The sequence below is a fragment of the Brassica rapa genome, chromosome A01 (assembly GCF_000309985.2).
Source record: "Brassica rapa cultivar Chiifu-401-42 chromosome A01, CAAS_Brap_v3.01, whole genome shotgun sequence".
In the NCBI taxonomy this organism is placed as follows: Eukaryota; Viridiplantae; Streptophyta; class Magnoliopsida; order Brassicales; family Brassicaceae; genus Brassica; species Brassica rapa.
The window spans coordinates 20,327,077-20,348,749 of NC_024795.2; the positions used below are offsets into that span (position 1 = coordinate 20,327,077).

A 21,673-nucleotide genomic window follows, 5' to 3' on the forward strand; every position below is an offset into this window, starting at 1 on the left:
CCACTAATCCTTTAAAAGATCGTCTTAAGTTTTTTTCCCTAGGGTCCACATATACTTAGACCGGCCCTGGTACCAAGCTCACATATAAATTGTATTGGGTTATTTGGGTAGCAAAGTAATCCAATACAACACAGTGACAGTATAAATCTAAACGTAGGAGCACTGCTCAATCACTTATTTATACACAATGAACAACCCCAAGTAGTCAAGTAGAACATGGGAATGAGTTGATATCGTAAGATAGATAGATCCAACACAGTTATGAGAAACTTGCGACTTCATATTCATGCTCTATTTTCAGAGGTGACTCCTTGGAGACAGGTCTGTCTTCAGACCATAACTCCAAGTTAACGGTTCCACAGTCCCAGTGAACAACACATTTGAATACCTGACTAACGTCGAACCTGTTTACCAGCCCTAGATTGAGGCTCTTATCCACCAGCATCCATTCACCTGCAAAATAAATAAAAAAAAGAAAACAGAAGACGATGTTTATTTATTAAAACATGAGAAAACAAGATGGAGAGCGTTGATGTACTTACCATGTGGGAGGTTGTTCCCTTCATATAATTGCTCTCCAGAGTCTGGCCAAACTTCATGCTTTGTACCATCAATCGATGTGAAGGAGACAAACGATTCCGTCGGATGCATAAGACAGAAAGTTGGATGGACTCTTAAGCATACCAGCCTGCACCATCATTTTGCAGACCACATGAACATATAAAGACACAGAATCTGAATCATACTCTCGACTTGAGCTATTCATAATTAGAATAAAACCTTCTAGTGACACCCAGCAACCTTTACTTATATTACACAACAAGATTACTATAGATTGTTTTTTTTTTCTTTTGCCCACTGTTCTTCTACGGTTATATATTCTTGCAAGAGTGGTCTGAGAGTCATATCTTAGATCCTAGAGAGATGTAGATAAATTTTACAAAAACATTAAACATAGGCATGTTGGTAAAACAAAAAAAAATGTAAAGAAAGCAGACAGACCTTGAAAATCCACCAGAACCAGCACCAACACTACGGGCTTCAATGCTAGAGGCAATCTGAACAACTCGGGGATTGTCTTTAGGTATTGCAATTTTACGCCGAAGAACCAGTCCACCACCTACATCACCTTCTAGGATAAGAGATTCGTCTTCTCCTGCCTGTTCCAAATCCCTCCTATACAAGATGAAACAATCAGTTCAGTAACAGAAGTAAACATAATGTAGTGAGTGCTACCTGCCAAAGTATAAGCCTTTGTCACACTGTATGTTTCATATCAAAAACCATCGCATACATGTGTGAGATAGATTGTGAAAGTAAACTCACTCAATAACATTATATTCCTCAGTACATCCAGCTGACCGGTACTCAGTACCACTGTACTCTTCGTAACCATTCATCTCTATCCTGCTGTGAAGCCATTGAACTCCTGTAAAGTGCAATCAACCAAAACTGTTATTTTTCAACCTTCAAAGAAGTCAAAAAAGGACATAACCCGGTTGGCAATTAAACGAATCAGCTTAATATCAATCCTAAACAATTCAGCAAGTTTGCATTTACTACTGTAACAAAAATTCTAAGTGCTTGTCACCAAGGCTGGTATTATTTATTCAAAAACAGAATTTATGTATGATATTGAGCCTCCTCCACAAAAATGTTGAAAGTATCTCATTCACAAGTGATCTAAAACTTTTTCAAGGTCAGTAATAGACAAGCAAAAATGCTTATCGACGATATATCTTACCTGATGGAACATGTGTCATAGATAGTATCCTTCCACCAATCCAAGGAACTATGTTCAGTTTCCAATCGCCACTGTTTAGCTCAACTGGTTCCCTTGAAAGTTCCATTCCCTTTTGTCCATGTAGCACTTCCTTCTCAGGTATCAGTTTTGTATTTTCTACATTCAGTGATACACATGAAAGACACTAAGAAAGTAAATAACTATGAAAATTAGAATTTGGGTGTAGCTACTAACATATTAAAAATATGAGATTTACCCATATGAAGTGCAAAGCGCTCATTGCTTGTAGATATTAACGCGGAAACTTCACTTTCTGAAGGCATCTTTATCTGGATGGTCTCTCCATCCATTCCCCAAGCATCAAGCTGTTCAACATTACTAATATTTAAATCTTTTGAACTTATACACTCCCCTAGATATTTTTTTAACCGGTGAAAGAACAATACCATTGCACCACCACCAAGCAATAACTGGACATGAATACGACGCTTTGGCCTCTCCCACTCTCCTTCCGTTTTTAAAATCTTCACGGTAACAACGGAAGACTGTCGCTCAGCAATATAGTGTGTAATTAGATATCTGCCTTCTGTGTAGCCATATCCATCTCCATCATCTTCAAATAGGAGTCCTACAGCTTTCCCTGACAAATGAATACTTATTGTCATGAAACTCATAATTCGAAAACAAAAGCTCAAAAGATAAGTGTATTTTTCCTATGCATGATCCTGACCTTGGGAATACACAAAATTAATAATTGCTGAGAAAGACCATAACAAACACTACAATGCACAACAATCAGAAGCAATCCTCTGCTAACTAAGTTACAACAAGACCAATAGACGCAGAATGGAAAGTTACAATATTATCACATCTTAAACTAAAAAGCATGTTCCCCTGTACAGAATCAGAAGCTCAACTTACCATTTTCATCTAATGAAACAAGTAGGGTTAAGTCATCTGACAGACTAGATTCCCCAACATGGAGATGTGGAGGACCAAGTGCTATGATGGATCCCCCTTGTAAATATAATGTCGGCAAATCCTGACATCATGAGCGGAATAAATAAAAAGTGGAAAACTTAAAACTTAATTGATTTTTTTACCAACAGAAAAAGGAAGACGAAACTGAAAGTGTAAGTAACCATATATACCGGATGTGAATCTTCAAAATCAAACCTCAACCAAGTTCCTCTGGGCATTATAGGCTGCAACTCGTGAGATCCCTGATTAGACAAAGTGCTAGCCAATGATAGAAACAAACCAAAGAAAACTTGATTAGCTGGATGTTTGGCGGTTTATGAACTACAGACAAACTCACATGGATGAATAAAAAACATTTCTCCTGAAAGCTTCTACAATAACTGACTCAACAAGAGGCAAAACTGCGAGAGAGACAGATTACTAGGTTGAGATTTATGATAGCAGCAATGCTATTCAGTTATAATAATAAAAAAAAAGTGTTATATTTTAGACAACTTGAAACAGCTTAATAAATAATCCTCGTTACTTGTCAATCAGTAATGCCCAACTACTGGTTCTAGTTCAACATTCCTAAACTCTCAAGTCTGATCACTTATACCGAAATCAAGTGAAGACAAATCACATAAAAAGGGAAGTAATGATTCTGTAAATCAACATGAAAAAAGTAAGGTCCATCGTTCCATGTCAAAATGAGAAGAAGAAAACCTTGCTTGGATTAGAAGTGAGCCCAATAGAAAGGCATTTTCAATGGTCCTTAGGCGGGAATCTTTAGGATCTGCATATACGAAGCCAAGAAAGAAAAAGAGAGCATAAGATATCATTGCATAAGTTCAAAAAATGGAGTACAGTATTTTAATCAAGCCTACCAGCGAAAAATATTGGAGTTGCAACTGGAGCACCAGTTGTATGGGCAATGTAAAATAGGGTGTAAAAATGTGGTAACAGTTGGTAGCGCCTCTTCAATGCAGCACGACAGACTTCCTCACACTAATCGAAAGACCATAGTTCATAAGTGACATAATTAAAAAAATCCTTACAACAAGAATGGTTGATATTTTTCTAGAGATTGCAAATTTACAAGAAGTTGCAAGTCCTTTAGGGGAAGCAAAACTATTTTTCCATGTATATCATAAAAGATTGATGCTGAAATATCTCTTATAAGATTTGCTAGAAAAACACTACCTCTTCTCCAAAAGACCAAGGCTCATGATCATCCGTGCCAGCCTCAGAATGACCACGGCAGAACGGAAACATAGCTCCAACGCCCATCCAACGCCCAAATAGCCTCGGAGTTGCGTTGCCAGCAAAGCCACCAATATCTGGTCCTGATAAAGGCTGACCACTAAGCCCCTGATCAAAGGTATTGCAGAATGTTAATTTATGGCTTGAACAAGAGATGCTATATTATATCGCATAGTTCTTTGCTAAAATCAAGATATACAGAAAAAACAAACGAAAAAATATTCATTTATGCTGTTAGCTCTACTAAAGTGGAAAACACCTATAGGTTATAAGCACACTAGAATTCAAAAGATGTAAAGAAATCAACCAATTAAGCAAATGCTCATGAGTAGAAATTCTTGGGTTCATAAAGCATGACAAGATAAATTAGAAGTATGGGAAAAAGAAATAGATTAACAACAGTCATCATAAATGATAATCACATACTAATTGTTTTAGTTTTGCGATAAGGAGGCAGTGGGCTTGAAATTCTTACCAGCTGAAGTACCATGGATATAGACATATGTAGATGCTCCCAGGTTGAAAGGTTATCTCCTGTCCAGGTTGCAGCATATCTCTGGCTACCTATGAATCCAGCCCTTGTCAATACAAAAGGTCGCTTATTCTTATCAGCTAGCTCCATCCCTTCATAAGTTGATCTTGCCATCAGCATCCCGTAGACCTAGACAACGGTAAATCTTGACAAAATTAACTTGAAGTTCTTACCATCTTATCTTAATATGGTACAAAAGGTATATTATTTAGGCAAAACATATCTATATTCAGCAACCAACTACTTTCACTCTAGATGCACTGCAAAAATTTCTTCTTTGTCTCAGCAATAGCAACCAACTACTTTCCCTCTAGACCCACTGCATTTTTATATAACTTGGATAACTTCAAACATGAGATAATTTGAAACTCGATAGAAGAAGAGAAATACATTGTGGTAGTGCGAGTGGTATTGAACACCTCCAAGCTCATCATCTCCTCTGTGAATATTGTTCTCAGGCATCGTCTTTGTCACGACCTGGAAATTGACAAATAAGACCACATGGAAAATCATAAAGTATTCTATCTAGAAAATTCAAGTATGACGGCAGAGTAAACGAGAATTACTTTGAAAACTGCTGGCTCATTCATATCATTCCATATACCATCAACACCATTTGAAATAAAATCCTTAACCAAATTAGCCCACCAAGAGCGAGCTTTGGAATTCGTATAGTCAGGAAAAACGCAAGGCCCAGGCCACACTTCACCTAATGACACCAAACGTAAACTTCAGAAATGTTTGAATAAATATTAGATTAACATGACAAGAGAGCATCAAAATCATAACAAGAGAGTGAATACCAATAAAGGGCTCCCCATCTGCTCCTTTAACCCAAACATTATTCTTACTTCCACTATCGTAGACATCAAAACCTTCCTCCTGTTTTATTCCAGGGTCAAGCATCCAGATCGCTTTGAAACCATTATTATGAAGATGTTTTGCCAAAGCACTAGGATCCGGGAAACGTTCCTGAAATAGTGTTCTATATAATGTCATTATGTCAATACCTAGAACTTATAAATTTAGCCTATGTAAACCAATGAGAAGCACTAATAAAAATCTACTTGTGGCTTAATAAAATACACACCTTGTCGAATGTGAAACAACGAAATCCATCCATGTAATCAATGTCCATCCATATCACATCAGATGGAATTTTCTTGTCCCGAAACGTTTGAGCTATCTGCAATCATCACCACAATGATGAAAAGCATGACAGGGAGGCCCAAAAATTATATACAATAAATAAGAACTGACCATATTCTATAATTCAAAAATACATAGAATATGAACAAATACTGACCTCGGCTACTCGCTTGCCAGACATATAACTCCAACGGCATTGATGGTAGCCTAATGCCCACTTTGGAGGCATAAAAACAGTTCCTGATAAGTAGAAAGCATAACTTATTTAGAGCAGAATGATATGTACTAAGGAAAGAAAAAAAAGAGCAAAGGTAAAGACGAAAGAAAATTAAGAAGTAGTTTGTCTCATCCCAAACAATAACAATTTGCATAAACAACAATATTTTCTGCAATTCCTAAGAGTAACAAAGTCAGTTATAGTACATCAGTTAACAGTTGAAATATGAAATGTCTCAATGCATAAAAAAGCACAACTAATAAGACGTTAAAGAAAGAAGAAGAACATAATCAATAAATTACCAACGGCATGGGAGAGGGACTGCAAGACAGCAGTGGGTGTGGAGAAAGGACCAAATGTGATTATCGGATATGATGGTGGGGAGATTATTCTTATGACTCCTTCTTTCCTTAGATCAATCTTAGGGACAAGAAAAAATATGTCAACACAATAAAAAAAGAAAGATTACATTGGAAAGTGAGTCCAAAAAAGAGGGGCGTATGTCCATATATACCTCACACTTTCGTGTGGTATCAGCAAGAACACCAAGTGTTTCTCCAGTTGGAAGGACAACTAGTACCCAAGGATGTGACTGGTAAAGTGAAGTAGTTCCAGGGCCATAACCCCATGCATCAGTGTTCCATGTAAAAACCTGAACATTTATATTCCCCCCGTTAGTTAGGTACTTGGGTGATCAAAAGAACAGATGATGTATGTAAAAAGAGAATGACTGACCCGTTTCCCTGTCCTCTCCAACTGGCCACCAACTTCTCCCGTCCCATAAAACGATGTGCCAGGAGAAAACTGCAGCATAATTGAACATGTCAAGATAGAAATTTTCAGATGCGTTTCAGAAAAAAAAAGAAAAGAAAAGAAACGCTAACCTGAAAAGTGACAACTTGTTGCTCCTCAAGTAGGGAATAAGTAGGAGTAAACGCTGGAACAATGTGACTTGGAATGGGTACTTCCCGGTCTTTGCTGTTCTTAAACGAAACACTTGGAAACGCAGCTTTCCTATGCTCCACAGAACAGTCAAACCGGAAAACTCCATCCTCCAAAATAGGCCCAAAAATCATATCAGATGGAGCAGTTTCCGAGCCATCTCCTCCACTTACACTCATCCTCCTGATTAAACACCGTCTTCCTTTGCTTCTGCATGCAAGGTGGTTGTACTAGTAAGTACTCCTTGAATAACTCTTTTTTTAGTTCTGTTTGACATTTCTCCAAGCAAATAAACTATTAGTCTTCATCTATAACATTCAAAAGCTACAATACACAGCAAGGTTCTACATTCTCTAACTTGCTTCCTCTGCATAATTATGGGTAAAGATTAAAACTTTTCAACAGCAGCAATCGAAAGTTATCAACTTTTTTATCAAAACAGCATCGATAGTCACCAAGCAAGACCCAAAAGTGAAGCTCTTTATTGAATAATCAAGGATGAATATCAAAGGCAAGAAGCGAATAGAATGATCGGGAAAATATAATGGAGAAAGAGACGACCTGCTAGTGACGGCGAGAGCAGAGGATCTGATAGCGGGAAGGGAGAGCGATGGAGCGATCGGATTCAGCGAGGGAAGAGAGCGATCGTTAGAGAAGAAGGAAGGTGAAGAAGCTATAGTGAGTGATGACGATGACGATACCATTGGTGTATACTTCGGTGGTTATGAATGGGCTACATTTATTTCACTGCAGTTTTCGATTCTTTATTGCAAAAATCTTTTATGTCACCAATCGCATTCTTGCTTATTTCTTCCGGCAATTTTCTCAGATAACTCTTTTTGGCACACAAATAAATTTCAAAAAAGAAAATAATCAAAATAGTCTTTTTTATTTTTTAGTTTTTAATTTTTAATTTTTTAATTTTTTAATTTAAAACTTTATCTTCAAAACTACACCACTTAACTCTAAACTTTAATTTTAGATTAATTAACCATATGGTGTCAACGTATTTTTACCTATTAATAAAAATTATTTTGATTATTTTCCTTTTTAATAACTATTTTTGTGACAAAAATTTAAAAAGTATTATCCTAAAGAATTTCTCTATTTTTTTCTGTGATTTTTCAAAAAAAAATCACAAAACCTACATAGCTTTTGATGTATCACAAATAAAAGGTGATAATATAAAATCCGTGAAAGCGATTAAAAAAGATTCTGTTTTCTCAAAAATATTTTAAGACGATTTGCCAAATATGACTTAAAATTTGATTTTAAATACAAAAGTATACTCATATTTGAATCAAATGCAAAACTAACATAAAAACCTTGTGAAACTATAACCAGCCCCTTGTGACCAAACAAAAAATCATAATTCAGTTTTACGAATATAGTTCATGAAAGTCGTCTGAGTCTTCTGGGATACTGTAAGTCGTCGTGACCAAACAAAAAATAGAGTTCTTTTTTACGAATATAGGCCCGAAAAGTTGTCTGAGTCTTCTAGGGTAGTTGATCTTAAAAATAATTTATAAAAAATTTAAAAAATATTTTAACAAGTGAAAAATTAAAATCATGTAATTATAAACAGTTTTAAGTAATATAAATTAAGATATATTAAAATTGAATAGTTTTCAACATAGATGAATGAAAGTAGTTAATTTATGATATTCTTTGCCTTAGGGTTTGACAACATATGTTGTAGTATTGTATGTATTCTTAGGGTTAGATTTTGGAAAGCTTAAATGTTTTTCTGAAAAATTAAAATTTTACGTACATGTGTTTATTTCTGTGTATAGTAAAAACTTTTTAAGTTTAATTTGATTTTATGAAGTGTTTAGTCAGTTAATTTAGTTTAGGGGTTATGTTTAGAGTTTGAAAGTCTTCTAACTCCCACTAAAAATATTTTAGTTTCCCGCTAAAAATATTGAAGTCTTCCAGGCGACTTACAAGTAAGTCGTCTAGTAAGTCTTCTGAATCGAAAATATTTAACCTTATTGGAATTTTTGTCTCCATATATAAAGAAAAATTTACACATTCTTTATCCTCCTCTCAAATGGCTGTAACAAAAATAGTATGTTCATCATTCTGAGGCTTTCCAACCTCTCTCTAATCTCTTTGAACTTATAAACACCAAACTTTATATCAATTTATTGCTTTTGTATTATGTCTTTCTCACTAATTTATCTTGTTTTGCATGTTTTTCATCACATGGTTCTCATCTACCATTCATGTAAAGGTAGATCTATTAGTTTTAGTTATGTATTTTTTTGTGTTCTATAAAGGTAGATATATCTAATCTCCCACTCATTTTCTCTGTTTTTAAGTCATTTGAACGTTTTTGGATATGCAGGTTTTTCAGATTTGGATTTGGATATGCAGGTTTTTCAGATCTGGAAGAATTATGGGACGACTTACTTGTTAGTCGTCTAAAATATAATGCGCTAGGAGACTTCCAGGATAACTTACCTGGAAGTCTTCTCACATGTCTCCCTTTCATAACAGATTTGAGCGTTTCGGTAAGTTCTTATGTCTGATTTTTCTTCATTTGGTAACTTCATGTTGCATAAAGTTCTTACCTTTTTCTCAAACTAAAACTCTCCATACCCATTCTAATCTCTTTTACTTGAAAACACCAAACTTTATATGAATTTTTCATTTTTGTCTCATGTCTTTCTCATTAATCTATCTTTTAGTTGCATGTTTTAACCAGATGGTTCTCATCTTCCCTTTAGATATGTACTTTGTGTGTTCTATAAACGTAGATCTATATAATCTTCCACTCATTTTCTCTGTTTTTAAGTCATTTAAACATTTTTCTGATACGCAGGTTTTTCAAATCTGGAGCAGATTTTGGAAGATTTATGGGAAGTCTTCTCGGAAATCTTCTAAAATATAATGCGCTAGAAGACCTCTCGGAAATATTATGGAAGACTTCTCGGAAGTCTTATGGAAGACTTCTCGGAAGTCTTCTAGCGCATTATATTTTAGAAGACTTACGAGAAGACTTCCCATAAGTCTTCCAAAGTTTTCTAAAATATAATGTGCAAAAAGACTTCTAGGAAGTCTTCTGAGGGAGTCTTCTTCCATATCAAGTGGAGTCCAAGCTTGTCTTTGTAGAGGAACGATCTATAATAGTTTTGTTTCTGGTCTGGTTTGTGATTTGCATGTGTACTCCTTTAGTTGTGATATTTTTTGTAAATTTGAAAAGATATTAATAAAAAAATTGGTAAATATGTTCATATTCCACAATATTATCTTCCCAAAATTATTTGACATAATTGAAGTTGTTGATACAACTTTAATAGCAAACACACAATGACAGAAAGAAATTGATCAAATTTATTACAACTAAGGGAGAAGAATTCTCAAGAAAACTTAGTCAAATTCACAAAAGATAAATCATTACATAAGTTCAAAGATATAACACTTTCATTAGAAGTCTTCTAGCAAAAACATCATTGATGCATATAACAATAATGATACTTAAGTCATTGATACAATATATTAAGAATCATTTTAACCATTCTACTCACTCATAGCAAAAAACATCATTGATGCATATAACAATAATGGTACTTAAGTCATTGATACAACATTATAAAAAACAAATATTTACCCACTCATAGCAATAATCATCATTGGTGCATGCTTAAGATGGAAACAAACAATAGTAACTAATCAAAACATATCACAATTTTTACAATTTTGTGTTGAAAAACTTAGTCAAATTTAGTAAAACTAAAGCATAATACATATTTTAAAAATATGAGTTTTACATATTTTGAAGTTACTTAATACTCTTAAAAATACAAGTTATTCAAAAACTAGCGTAGAAGAGTTCCACGGAAATCTTCTCGGATCAGCTAAAAACTTTAATAAACATGAATGTTGGTAACCTCATAAATATCACGAATTAAGTTATAAATTTAATTCAGTAGCTAAAATATTGATTATTAGACAAGAATTAACTTTTAAAAAAAAAATTTGATCAAAAAAAAAAAGTAGACATGAATTACAAAGAACATGTTAAAAATTCTTTATAATTTTAGAAAAAAATGAAAGTTTATTAAACATTGACGCAGACGACTTCCACGGAGGTCGTCTGGCAGACTTCTAGGAAGTCGTCCATTTATGTTAGTTTTGCAATTGATTTTCAACCTAGACGACTTACATGGAAAGTCGAGAGAAAACGGGTTAGTTTTGCATTTGACCGGATTGTGTCAGAAATTTGACATTTCCTGGACGACTTACACGTAAGTCGTTTAATTAAAATTTAAAAATCAATATTTTGTTATACCGACGACTTTCATGTAAGTCGTCTCAGGTTAGTCGTCCGTCCGACGACTTACATGGAAGTCGTCCAAGATAAGTAAGGTTTAACCAGAATCTCGGAGTAAAATCATGGACGACTTCAATGTAAGTCGTCAGACGGACGACTTCTGCGTAAGTCGTCTACAAAAAATAATTTTTTTTGTTTTATTTTTCAATTGCAAAACTAACCTGAGACGACTTCCATGTAAGTCGTCTAGATATAACAAAATATTGATTTATTAATTTTCTATTGGAAGACGTCCAGGAAAAGTCAAATTTATGACACGATCCGGTCAAATGCAAAACTAACCCGTTTACCCTAGACGAATTACGTGGAAGTCGTCTCGAATTTTTTTTTAACAAACAAAGATTGACAACTTCCATGTAAGTCGTCTATAAAAACACATTTAAAAATCAATTGCAAAACTAACCTCTGCATTGACCAGAAGACTTCCATGTAAGTCGGCTACAGCCAGACGACTTCCATGTAAGTCGTCTACAGCCAGACGGTAAGTCGTCTGGACAAACAGATCTGGGAAAAAAACTGATTTCATAGTTTCAACCGGTGAGATAAATTGTTTAGCACACATAAGTCTTCTCCAAGTACCCAGAATCTCATACAAAAGTGACCCACCAAGAATCGTAAGCTTCAATGGCTCTATGAACCATAACAAATTTAAAATCAAAATCTTGTGTTTTTTGGATGAATACAGAGAGAAAGTAAAAGAGATGTTGTTTTTAGTTCATAATAATTGAGAAAGAGTGTAAATCGATTTTTAGGTGCATTAAAAGATTCAAATTGGTTGTTCATGGTGGTTGGTGTATTGATGGCAATGACAATATTGTGAATATTTGAGGAAGATGAGGATGATAGAGTAAAATATTCATTTTCGAAAAAACGTGATGGCATTTTTGTGAATAATCTGAACTTTGGAGGTGAAAGAGACAATCAAAGTTCAAAAAAAATATGGGTTAGTTTTGTATTTGATTTCAAGTTTTGAGTCATATTTGCAAAAACCCTCAATATTTTAACAGAAAATATAATATATTGTATACTGTATAATTATATATATATTAGAATTTTATTTCAAATTTATTTATATATTTAAAATTATAAAAATAAAAATAAAAAGAATAATATTATGACATTATCACTAAGAAAACAATTTAATTTCTGATTGTATTAATTAATTTATTTTACATTATTTTTCCAATCAAAACCACACTTTTTTTTTTAGCAAATTCGCATTTATTCTCTGAACTGCATAAACCTCAATTACATTGTACCATACTTAAATTTCTTATCGTTTATATTTTCAAAACTGTAGTTACCATTCGATCATCTCACTTCCTTTTTTATTACTCACGATTATTTCCACTATCATTTTCTTTTTCATATTGTTATCATCTTAAATATAATAAAAAGATTTCTCATATTTATTCATGTCAGCAACGTACGGTTCAAAGTATCCCACTACTTCCAATAGTACTTATATATGTTAATATGTTATGCTTAAACAAACACTGCTGATTCGCTTATTAGTGCATAGAAAACTGAACGACCCAAGTACAAGTAGCCAAGTAGATTCTTGCGAATTGAGGAAATGAGTTAAACACATTTGCAGTACAATTATGGGAAACTTGTGACTTCATATTCATGCTCTATTTCCAGAGGAGTTTCCTTGGAAACTGGTCGGTCCTCAGACCATAGCTCCAAGTTAACCGTTCCACTGTCCCAGTTGACAATACATTTGACAACCTGACTAACGTCGAACATGTTTACCAGCTGTAGATTGAGGCTCTTGTCCACCAGCATCCATTTACCTAGAAAACAGAAACATAGGAGTATGAGTTTAAACATATGTTACATGCTCGATATGTTTGGAAAGTTATTCATTTGCCAAACAACTACTGTTGATCAATAAAGAAAGGTTTTCCACCAGTTTTAAACCAACCCTTTTGCTAGTGTTTTTTTTTTTATGTTATTCATCAAAGCGCAAGTGTTTCTACTGCAGCTATTGACTAAAACATGAGAACAATATGGAGAGCGTACAGGTACTACTTACCATGTGGGAGGTTGTTTCCTTCATATATTTGCTCTCCAGAATCTGGCCAAACCTCATGCTTTAATCCATCAATCGATGTGAAGGACACAAATGATTCGGTTGGATGAAAAAGAGTGAAAGTTGGATGGACTCTTAAGCATGCCAGCCTGCAGCGTTTAGTAACCATCATCAAATGAACCTTCCAATGAATTGCAAGCAACCTATTGTCTGAAAACTCTACTTAAATTACACAACAAAGATTACTAAACGGTTTCACTGCTACGGTTATGTAACCTTGCAATAATGTTAGGAAAGCTTGAAGCAAGTAGACAAACCTTGAATATCCACCAGAACCAGCACCGACACTTCGAGCTTCAATGGTAGAGGCAATACGAAGAATGTTGGGGTTGTCACTAGGTATGTTAATTTTACGCTGAAGAACCAGTCCACCGCCTACATCACCTTCTAAGATAAGAGATTCTTCTTCACTTGCATGTTCTAAATCCGTCCTACATGAGATGAAACAATTAGTTCAGATTAACATAAATAAAATTAATGCAGAGAGCGTTGCCTTCCATAACATGAGAAACTGATGCAGAAGGGAACTCTTTGCACTATTGTATTTTATATCAACATTCAGCCTCTTAAAAGAATAAGTATGTGTGAAAGAGATTGTCAAAGTAAATTTACTCAATGATATTATATTCCTCAGTGCATCCAGATGACCGGTACTCAGTACTGCTGTACTCTTCATAGCCATTGATATCTATCCTGCTATGAAGCCATTGAACTCCTGAAAATTATAATCAACAAAAATTGTAAGTAATCATGGACACAACCTTTCTCATAAGCTTTACTTGTAAAAAGAAAACTAATTATTACCTGATGGAACATGTGACATGGATAATATCCTTCCACCAATCCAAGGAATTATATTTAGTTTCCAATTGCCATTGTTCAGCTCAATTGGGACTCTTGAAAGTTCCATTCCCTTTTGTCCAGGTAGCATTTCCTTCTCAGGTATCAATTTTGTATTTTCTACATTTTAATAATACAAATTGAAGACATTATTTATAAGTTCACAAATAACTATGTAAATTTGAATTTGGGTCTAGTTATTTCTTATGAATATGTTCGCAAATTCATGCAGATGGCTAAATATCAAAAGGCTACAATGATGAGCCACACATACTAAGATAGAGGCTAGCAGCTATATTTTCTGAAAGAAGTGTACATCAGTATGTAACAAGGTACCAAAAAGCAATACATCTCACTAGTTGCAAAACTGATTACACACGCAGCTGCATGCATATTTAGAAGATGAGATTTAAACTTACCCATATGAAGTTTGAAGCTCTCATTGCTCTTGGTTATTAATTCTGAAACTTCATGTTCTGAAGGCACATTAATCTTGATAGTCTCTCCATCCATTCCCCAAGCATCAAGCTGTTCAACATTATTTTATATTCACTTTTTTTTGATCTTATAGTTTTACACACAAGATTTTCTTAACAAGAGAAAGAGCGGTACCATTGCACCGCCTCCTAGTAATAGCCGGACATGAACACGGCGCTTTGGCCTCTGCCAATCTCCTTCAGTTTTTGAAACCTTAACAGTAACAATGGACGAATGCTTCTCAGCAATGTAGTTTGTGATTAGAAATTTTCCTTTAGTGTAGCCATATCCATCTCCATCATCCTCAAACAAGAGGCCTTCAGCTTTGCCTGACATAGAAGAGATTGACAACAGTAATAAGTTGCAAGATGAACAAATATATACTATTATTTACAATTGAGTTTTCGGAATATAGTTCTCTCATTTACTTATCAGATTTGAAAAATATAAATTACCATTAACGAAATAGCTTATTTACTAATAAATTCAAGCAAAATTAAAACAAAAATTCAAATGGTGTTCTTTTATTTTCTATAACTCAACCTATATAATTCGATACCAACAAGTAAAAAACAAAACTAAATTGTAATCCCAAATATTTATCTCTAAAAAACTATTTTATCAATTTCTTTAAAAAACTAATTTATTTCCGCTCAAGGCGTGAGAGAATCCGCAGTTTAATATACTATTTTTGCATAGCCTAGGTCAAAAGCAGATCTCCTCTATCTGGATCATAAGCTAAACTTACCATTTTCATCTAATGACACAAGTAGGGTCAAGTCATCTGACAGAGTAAACTCCCCAACATGTAGATGTGGAGGAGCCACTGATATAATGGATCCGCCTCGTAAATATAATGTCGGTAAATCCTGACACAAAAAACGAGTAAACAACATTTGGAAATCATAAAACAAAAATCTAAGTTATTTACCAATGAAAGAAGAGGAGAGAGAGTCAGAACTATCAGCAATCATACCGGATGTGAATCTTCAAAATCAAACCTTAGCCAAGTTCCTTTGGGCATTATGTGATGCAATTCATGGGATCCCTGATTATTTAAAGTGCTAGACAATGATAGAACAAACCAAAGACAACTTGATGAGTATATGATTTGCAGATTAAACTACTGAACAACTCAAAATAATGAACAAACATTTTTCCGGAAAGCTTCTACAGTTACAATGACTAAAAGAAAAACAAATAAGGTGAAAAATTCTGATGACAGTGTTGTTATTCAATTGTGCAACACCTCATAAGTTGTTATTCATTATCCTCAACATATCTGATCACTTGTTTCAATAATTCACTCTAATAGCATTAAACACTTCAATCGAGTGGCCAAAATCAGAACATATATCACATAACATAGTGAAGTCATGACAAGCTTTTGGAAAGGAAAGCAATGACTCTGAATAGGGAGAAGAAAACCTTGCATATATGAGAAGTGGACCCAAGAGAAAGGCGTTTTCAACAGTCCTTAGTCTAAAATCTTTCGGATCTGCATATAGAGAAGAGTAATATATAACTGCGAAAGTTCAGGAGATGGAACACAATATTTTACAAAAAAAAAAAAGCTACCAGCGAAAAAGATTGGAGCTGCAACTGGAGCACCAGTTGTATGGGCAATGTAAAATAGGGTGTAAAAATGTGGTAACAGTTGGTAGCGCCTCTTCAATGCGGCACGACAGACTTCCTCACACTAATCAAAAGACAGTAGCTCATAAGTGACAATAAAAATCTCAAAACAAGAAGTTGACTTTCTTTATAAGATGGCATGCATATCTTGTAAAAGTTATATTTTCAGGTGTATATCTTTCTTATAGTAGGAGCAATACCTCTCCTCCGAAAGACCATGGCTCATGGTCATCAGTGGCAACCTCAGAATGGCCACGACAGAATGGAAACATAGCTCCAACGCCCATCCAACGTCCAAATAGCCGCGGAGTTGCATTGCCACCAAAGCCACCTATATCTGGCCCTGATAAGGGCTGACCGCTAAGCCCCTGAATGCAATTTAACATATCATAGTTAAAAGTAATGTAGCAATCGTATTTGAGAAACCTTCCAGCAAAATCATATTTTACTCATTTATGCGGCTAGCTCTACTAAAGTGAGAAAAGGTATGATGTTATAAGCAGCATTGGAGCTTAAGGAACACAAAACGGTTATCTAATCTATTAAAAGGAGAATACAAAATTATATTACTTTATCATGCCATTAAGATATTTATTAAATCTATATTTAAGTATGTTTGTTTTTTTTTTAATTTAAATTATAGATTTCTCTAATCGAATCTTAACCAAAATAGATTTACAAACGTTTGAAAATATGGTTAATGTTAAGAATATTTACCATACGATGTAGAAAAACTTTTTTACGTATATAAAAATGAAAACGAAGACCCGCGCAAAGTTCTAGTTAATGTTGATGTTTATAAATTTTTAAGTTGTCAAGATTATTTAGGCGTAAGAGTCACACAAAATAGATCAATACTAATTATTGTGAATGATAATTCCAGTCAATGGTTTTATGTTGTGATAAAGATGAAGCAAACTCTTGAAATTCTTACCAGCTGAAGCACCATGGATATAGACATATGTAGATGCTCCCAGGTTGAAAGGTTATCTCCTGTCCAAGTAGCAGCATATCTCTGGCTCCCTATGAATCCAGCCCTTGTCAATACAAAAGGTCGCTTATTCTTATCAGCTAGCTTAATCCCTTCATAAGTTGACCTTGCCATCAAAGTCCCATATACCTAGACAGTGACACAATCTTCAATGTGTTAACTTCAAATGCCTAGAATTGTACCTAAAACATGCAAAAAGACAGCTACCGCAAGAAGAAAATGTTTATATTTTGGCTAAAATATACATTAAGAGACCAACACAGACATTCATAATTGTCTTAGCAATAATAGATATTTGTACTAGTTGTATGTCTGTCTATCACTCTATATATTACACACACAAAACCACTATGTAATGTGATAATCTAGAACGGCAAGGACTCATTGCAAATGTGATAATGTGATACATGCAGTAATGCATAGGAAAATTTAAAATTGAGTAGAACAAGAAAAATACGTTGTGGTAGTGTGAGTGGTTTTGAACACCTCCAAGGTCATCTTCTCCACAGTGAATATTGTTCTCAGGCATTGTCTTTGTCACTGTCTGCGCATAGACAAAATAAGGACACATGAAAAATGGAAAAAGATTCAGACTATAAAATAACAAAAGATGAAAGTAAGTTAGACAAAGTTTACGTTGAAAACTGCAGGCTCATTCATATCGTTCCAGATACCATCAACACCATTTGATATAAAGTCTTTAACTAAACTAGCCCACCAAGACCGAGTTTTGGAATTTGTATAGTCAGGGAAAACGCAAGGTCCAGGCCATACTTCACCTAATGAAACCAAGCATAAAATTTCCGGAATTTGCTGCATATACATCAAGATACAAGACAAGATATCATGAAAAACATAACACCAAAGTGAAATACCAATGAAGGGCTTCCCATCTGCTTGTTTAACCCAAACATCGTCTTTGCTTCCACTATCGTAGACAGAATAACCTTCCTCTTTCTTTATTCCAGGGTCAAGCATCCATACCGCTTTGAAACCATTATTATGTAGATAGTTTGCCAAAGCACTAGGATCCGGGAAACGTTCCTGAACGTTATATTCCATAAATTATTAATTTTATTTCATACCATGGTAACTACTGGTAAAAATATACTTGAAATGATCCAGAACAAAAAAAAAATGCCTTGTCGAATGTGAAACAACGAAAACCGTCCATGTAGTCAATATCCATCCATATCACGTCTGCAGGAATCTTCTTGTCACGAAATGTTTGAGCTATCTGCAATCACTTATAACCTTTCATCATTTCATCAGATTCACCAAACAACCAGAATATAAACAAAAACACTGACCTCAGCCACTCGCTTCTCTGACATATAACTAAAACGGCATTGGTGGTAGCCTAAGGCCCACTTTGGAGGCATGAAAACAGTTCCTGATAAATAGAAAGTATATAACTTTGATCCAAAAAGAAGAAAGTACATAACTTTTCTTTTGCAAGAAGTATAAAATATTATAGCAGAATAATACTTGTTAAGGAACAAAAGTCAAGACGAAAAAATAGTCTCAAACCATATAAATTGCTTAAACATTTATCATAACTAGTGATCTTTTCTATAGTCATTGAACCAAGTTAACAGATGATATACGATTAAGAGTTCGAAAAATGATTAAGGAGAACCATTAAAAAACTTACCTATGGCGTGCGACAGGGACTCCAAGACAGCAGTGGGTGAAGAGAATGGACCAAATGTGATAATTGGATATGATGTTGGAGCGATTATTCTTATGATACCCTCTTTCCTCAGATCAATCTAGACAACAACAAAAATATGTTCTAATTGAAGAAGACATATTACATAGCAACGAGGGGCCCGGTCAGTAGTAAAAGAGGTGGCACCAACAAATTAAGCTATTCATATACCTCACACTTTTGTGTTGTATCAGCAAGAACACCTAGAGTTTCTCCAGTTGGAAGAACAACTAGCACCCATGGATGTGACTGGTACAGTGGGGTGGTTCCAGGGCCATATCCCCATGCATCAGTGTTCCATGTAAACACCTGAACATTTATATTTTCCAAATTAGTTAGGTGAAATAAATAGATGATGTATGCAAAAGAGAATGACTGACCCGTTTTCCTGTTCTCTCCAACTCGCCACCAACTTCTCCCGTCCCATAAAACGACGTGCCAGGAGGAAACTGCATCACAAATTACAATTAAGTACCGAAATACTGGTATGTTCTTGGATCATGTCAAAATTAACATTGTAAAATAAGTTTTAGAAGACGCTTATAACCTCAAAAGTAACAACTTGCTTCTCCTCAAGACAAACACAAGTAGGAGTATATGCTGGAACATTGTGACTTATAACCGGAACTTCCCTGTCTTTGATGTTTTTAAATGAAACACTTGGAAATGCAGCTTTCCTATGCTCCACGGAACAGTCAAACCGGAAAACTCCATCCTCCAAAATCGACTCAAAAATCATTTCGGTTGGAGCAATACCTATAGTTTCCGAGTTATCTCCACTAACTGTCATCTTGACTATGTTTTTTCCCTCTTCCTTCTGCATGCAAAGTGGTTGTACAAGTAAGTACGCCTATAACCTTTTTAGTCATAAGTTCTTCAAGCAAACAAGAGAAAGAAAAAAACAAATTAGCCTCTATCTGAAATTTGAATGCTATTACACAAGTTATTGATAATCAATCAAACCAAAGCTCTGTATCCAGAAGTCAACTCAACGTCGACTAATCCTTTTAATAACTATACGGTTGATAGTCACCAAAACTCGTTAACGTCAAACTAAAAATCAAGTTAATCCTCCAAATGAGAGATATCAAAGGATGAACGTAAGTTACAGGCGAAATAAATTATCAGAAATGTCAAAGAGGACCATGTAATCTAGCAAGAAACAACCTGACTGTGATCTAACTGCATGAAAGAACAGCAACGGAGCGATCTGATTCAGCAAAGGAAGACAACGATCGTTAATGAAGAAGGAAGAAGATCGATTTCCTCTAGTCAATGCTGACGATGATTGTGCTGCTTATGTCAGTATATGAGCTCTCCATTGGTGGACACTGGACACTAAGTTTAGTTTTATATTCGCCTCGAGTTCCACCATCTTAATATAATAAGAAGATTTAACGTTAAGAAAAGTTATATAATAATGAAAAGATTTACTGCAAACTACTAATTATAAAACGTACGAGTTCTTTTTGTGGTTTAAATTAATATTTTTCATCAAGTACTAAATGACTAACTAATTTTTCTTTTGTGTGAGATTATATAAGTTGCCAAAAATAATGTATTTCCTAACATTCCCAAAAATAATTAATTTTTCTTTTGTGTGAATTTTTTTCTGCTATTTCTTTCTTTTCTTGGGTTTATACTTCAATGTAAAATTTAAAATGATTTTAATCTTTTCATTATGGAAAATGAGTTATTACTATTGCCTAGTTTGGCAACTTATTCCTTTATTTTTATTAGTTGTGAAATTTGATATTAGGATCTATCTTATATATTAAAACAGAAGTCATGACTTCTTTTCATTTGTGATTTTTTTAGTTTGGACCATTCCTAGAAAATATCATATTTAACATAAGTTCATTATTATATTTTTTAATATCTTTATCTTTTTATTTGAAATACAAATGAATATATTTAAAATATTCTAACAAAATCTTTTTAAAATCTTCTTAGAATCTTTTTAAATTTACTTTCAAAAATTAGTTAGTTTTGATTTAAATTATAATAAAATATAATTAGAAATTAAAATTGAATATAGTTTTTGTTTATAAACGAAAATTTAAATAAAATGAAATTAATTAATTTCACAAATACATTTACTAATAATTTTTAAAGATTTTGTTAGAAATAAATATTTATTTTAATTTTACTTTTTTCAAATTTGTTTTCTAATAAAATAAAAATCATGATTTTTTATGAATGATATTTTTATTTGGACCATCATTTAAATTTTATATTAAATGTATATCACTAATGCTAATATACATAATATTTTTAACTACTTTAATCATAATATCTTTTATATCTTTTAATTTTAAAAAAAAAATTCTAACAAATCTCTTGAAATAGATTATAATAAGATCTTAATTGTCATAAATTAAATATAAATATTTTCAACTAATTTTGCAATTAGTAATGAAATGTTACTAAAAGAATAAGATTATATCCTATTTTATCAATTTTATAATAGTATCTATCATTTTAAAATAAAAATGTTATATTGAACAAAATATGATAAAATTATTTTAAATTGATAAGTTAACATATTTTATTTTCATTAATATAAAATGTTTATGCTAAAAATATAATATGTTGGTAGAACGGGTTAATATTAGTAAACAATATAATACATGTATAAAAATTTAACTTATCTTAAACTTTTTAATATACAGTAATTTATTATATAAAATTAATAAACATTACTTAAAAATATTACGATTTGAATTACGGATCATGATTATAATAAATTAAATACAAAATTATTTTCATATATGTTGTTTC

At 33.6% G+C, this 21,673-nt stretch overlaps 2 protein-coding genes across 5 annotated transcripts; both read right to left on the reverse strand.

The window, feature by feature from the left end:
• Positions 1 to 4: 4 nt before the first annotated feature.
• On the reverse strand, positions 5 to 7,630 carry LOC103832252 (alpha-glucosidase 2). 3 transcript variants are annotated; one of them, XM_009108229.3, is made up of 23 exons: positions 7,369 to 7,630; positions 6,750 to 7,017; positions 6,601 to 6,669; positions 6,380 to 6,517; positions 6,168 to 6,285; positions 5,806 to 5,888; positions 5,590 to 5,685; positions 5,303 to 5,471; positions 5,066 to 5,208; positions 4,890 to 4,976; positions 4,443 to 4,628; positions 3,908 to 4,075; positions 3,592 to 3,712; positions 3,431 to 3,500; positions 2,896 to 2,983; positions 2,666 to 2,786; positions 2,191 to 2,384; positions 2,001 to 2,109; positions 1,745 to 1,900; positions 1,327 to 1,429; positions 1,003 to 1,176; positions 543 to 688; positions 5 to 453 (listed from the first exon to the last, which is right to left on the reverse strand). In XM_009108229.3, the coding sequence occupies exons 1-23, from the start codon at positions 7,509 to 7,511 to the stop codon at positions 260 to 262; spliced, it is 3,144 nt and encodes a 1,047-aa protein (XP_009106477.1). In that variant the 5' UTR covers positions 7,512 to 7,630; the 3' UTR covers positions 5 to 259. The 3 variants fall into 3 exon arrangements, with proteins under 3 accessions (XP_009106477.1, XP_009106483.1, XP_033134869.1); XM_009108235.3 differs by having other exon boundaries at positions 6,750 to 7,073; positions 7,369 to 7,607; XM_033278978.1 differs by having other exon boundaries at positions 6,750 to 7,086; positions 7,369 to 7,549.
• Positions 7,631 to 9,072: 1,442 nt separating this feature from the next.
• LOC103832265 (alpha-glucosidase 2-like) lies at positions 9,073 to 20,799 on the reverse strand. Of its 2 annotated transcripts, XM_009108243.2 has the most exons (23): positions 20,060 to 20,798; positions 19,440 to 19,709; positions 19,273 to 19,341; positions 19,064 to 19,201; positions 18,836 to 18,953; positions 18,492 to 18,574; positions 18,323 to 18,418; positions 18,057 to 18,225; positions 17,818 to 17,960; positions 17,639 to 17,725; positions 17,125 to 17,310; positions 16,391 to 16,558; positions 16,134 to 16,254; positions 15,984 to 16,053; positions 15,532 to 15,619; positions 15,304 to 15,424; positions 14,691 to 14,884; positions 14,498 to 14,606; positions 14,043 to 14,198; positions 13,851 to 13,953; positions 13,496 to 13,669; positions 13,182 to 13,327; positions 9,073 to 12,939 (listed from the first exon to the last, which is right to left on the reverse strand). In XM_009108243.2, the coding sequence occupies exons 1-23, from the start codon at positions 20,078 to 20,080 to the stop codon at positions 12,746 to 12,748; spliced, it is 3,024 nt and encodes a 1,007-aa protein (XP_009106491.1). In that variant the 5' UTR covers positions 20,081 to 20,798; the 3' UTR covers positions 9,073 to 12,745. The 2 variants fall into 2 exon arrangements, with proteins under 2 accessions (XP_009106491.1, XP_033134874.1); XM_033278983.1 differs by having other exon boundaries at positions 17,818 to 18,225; positions 20,060 to 20,799.
• Positions 20,800 to 21,673: the final 874 nt, after the last annotated feature.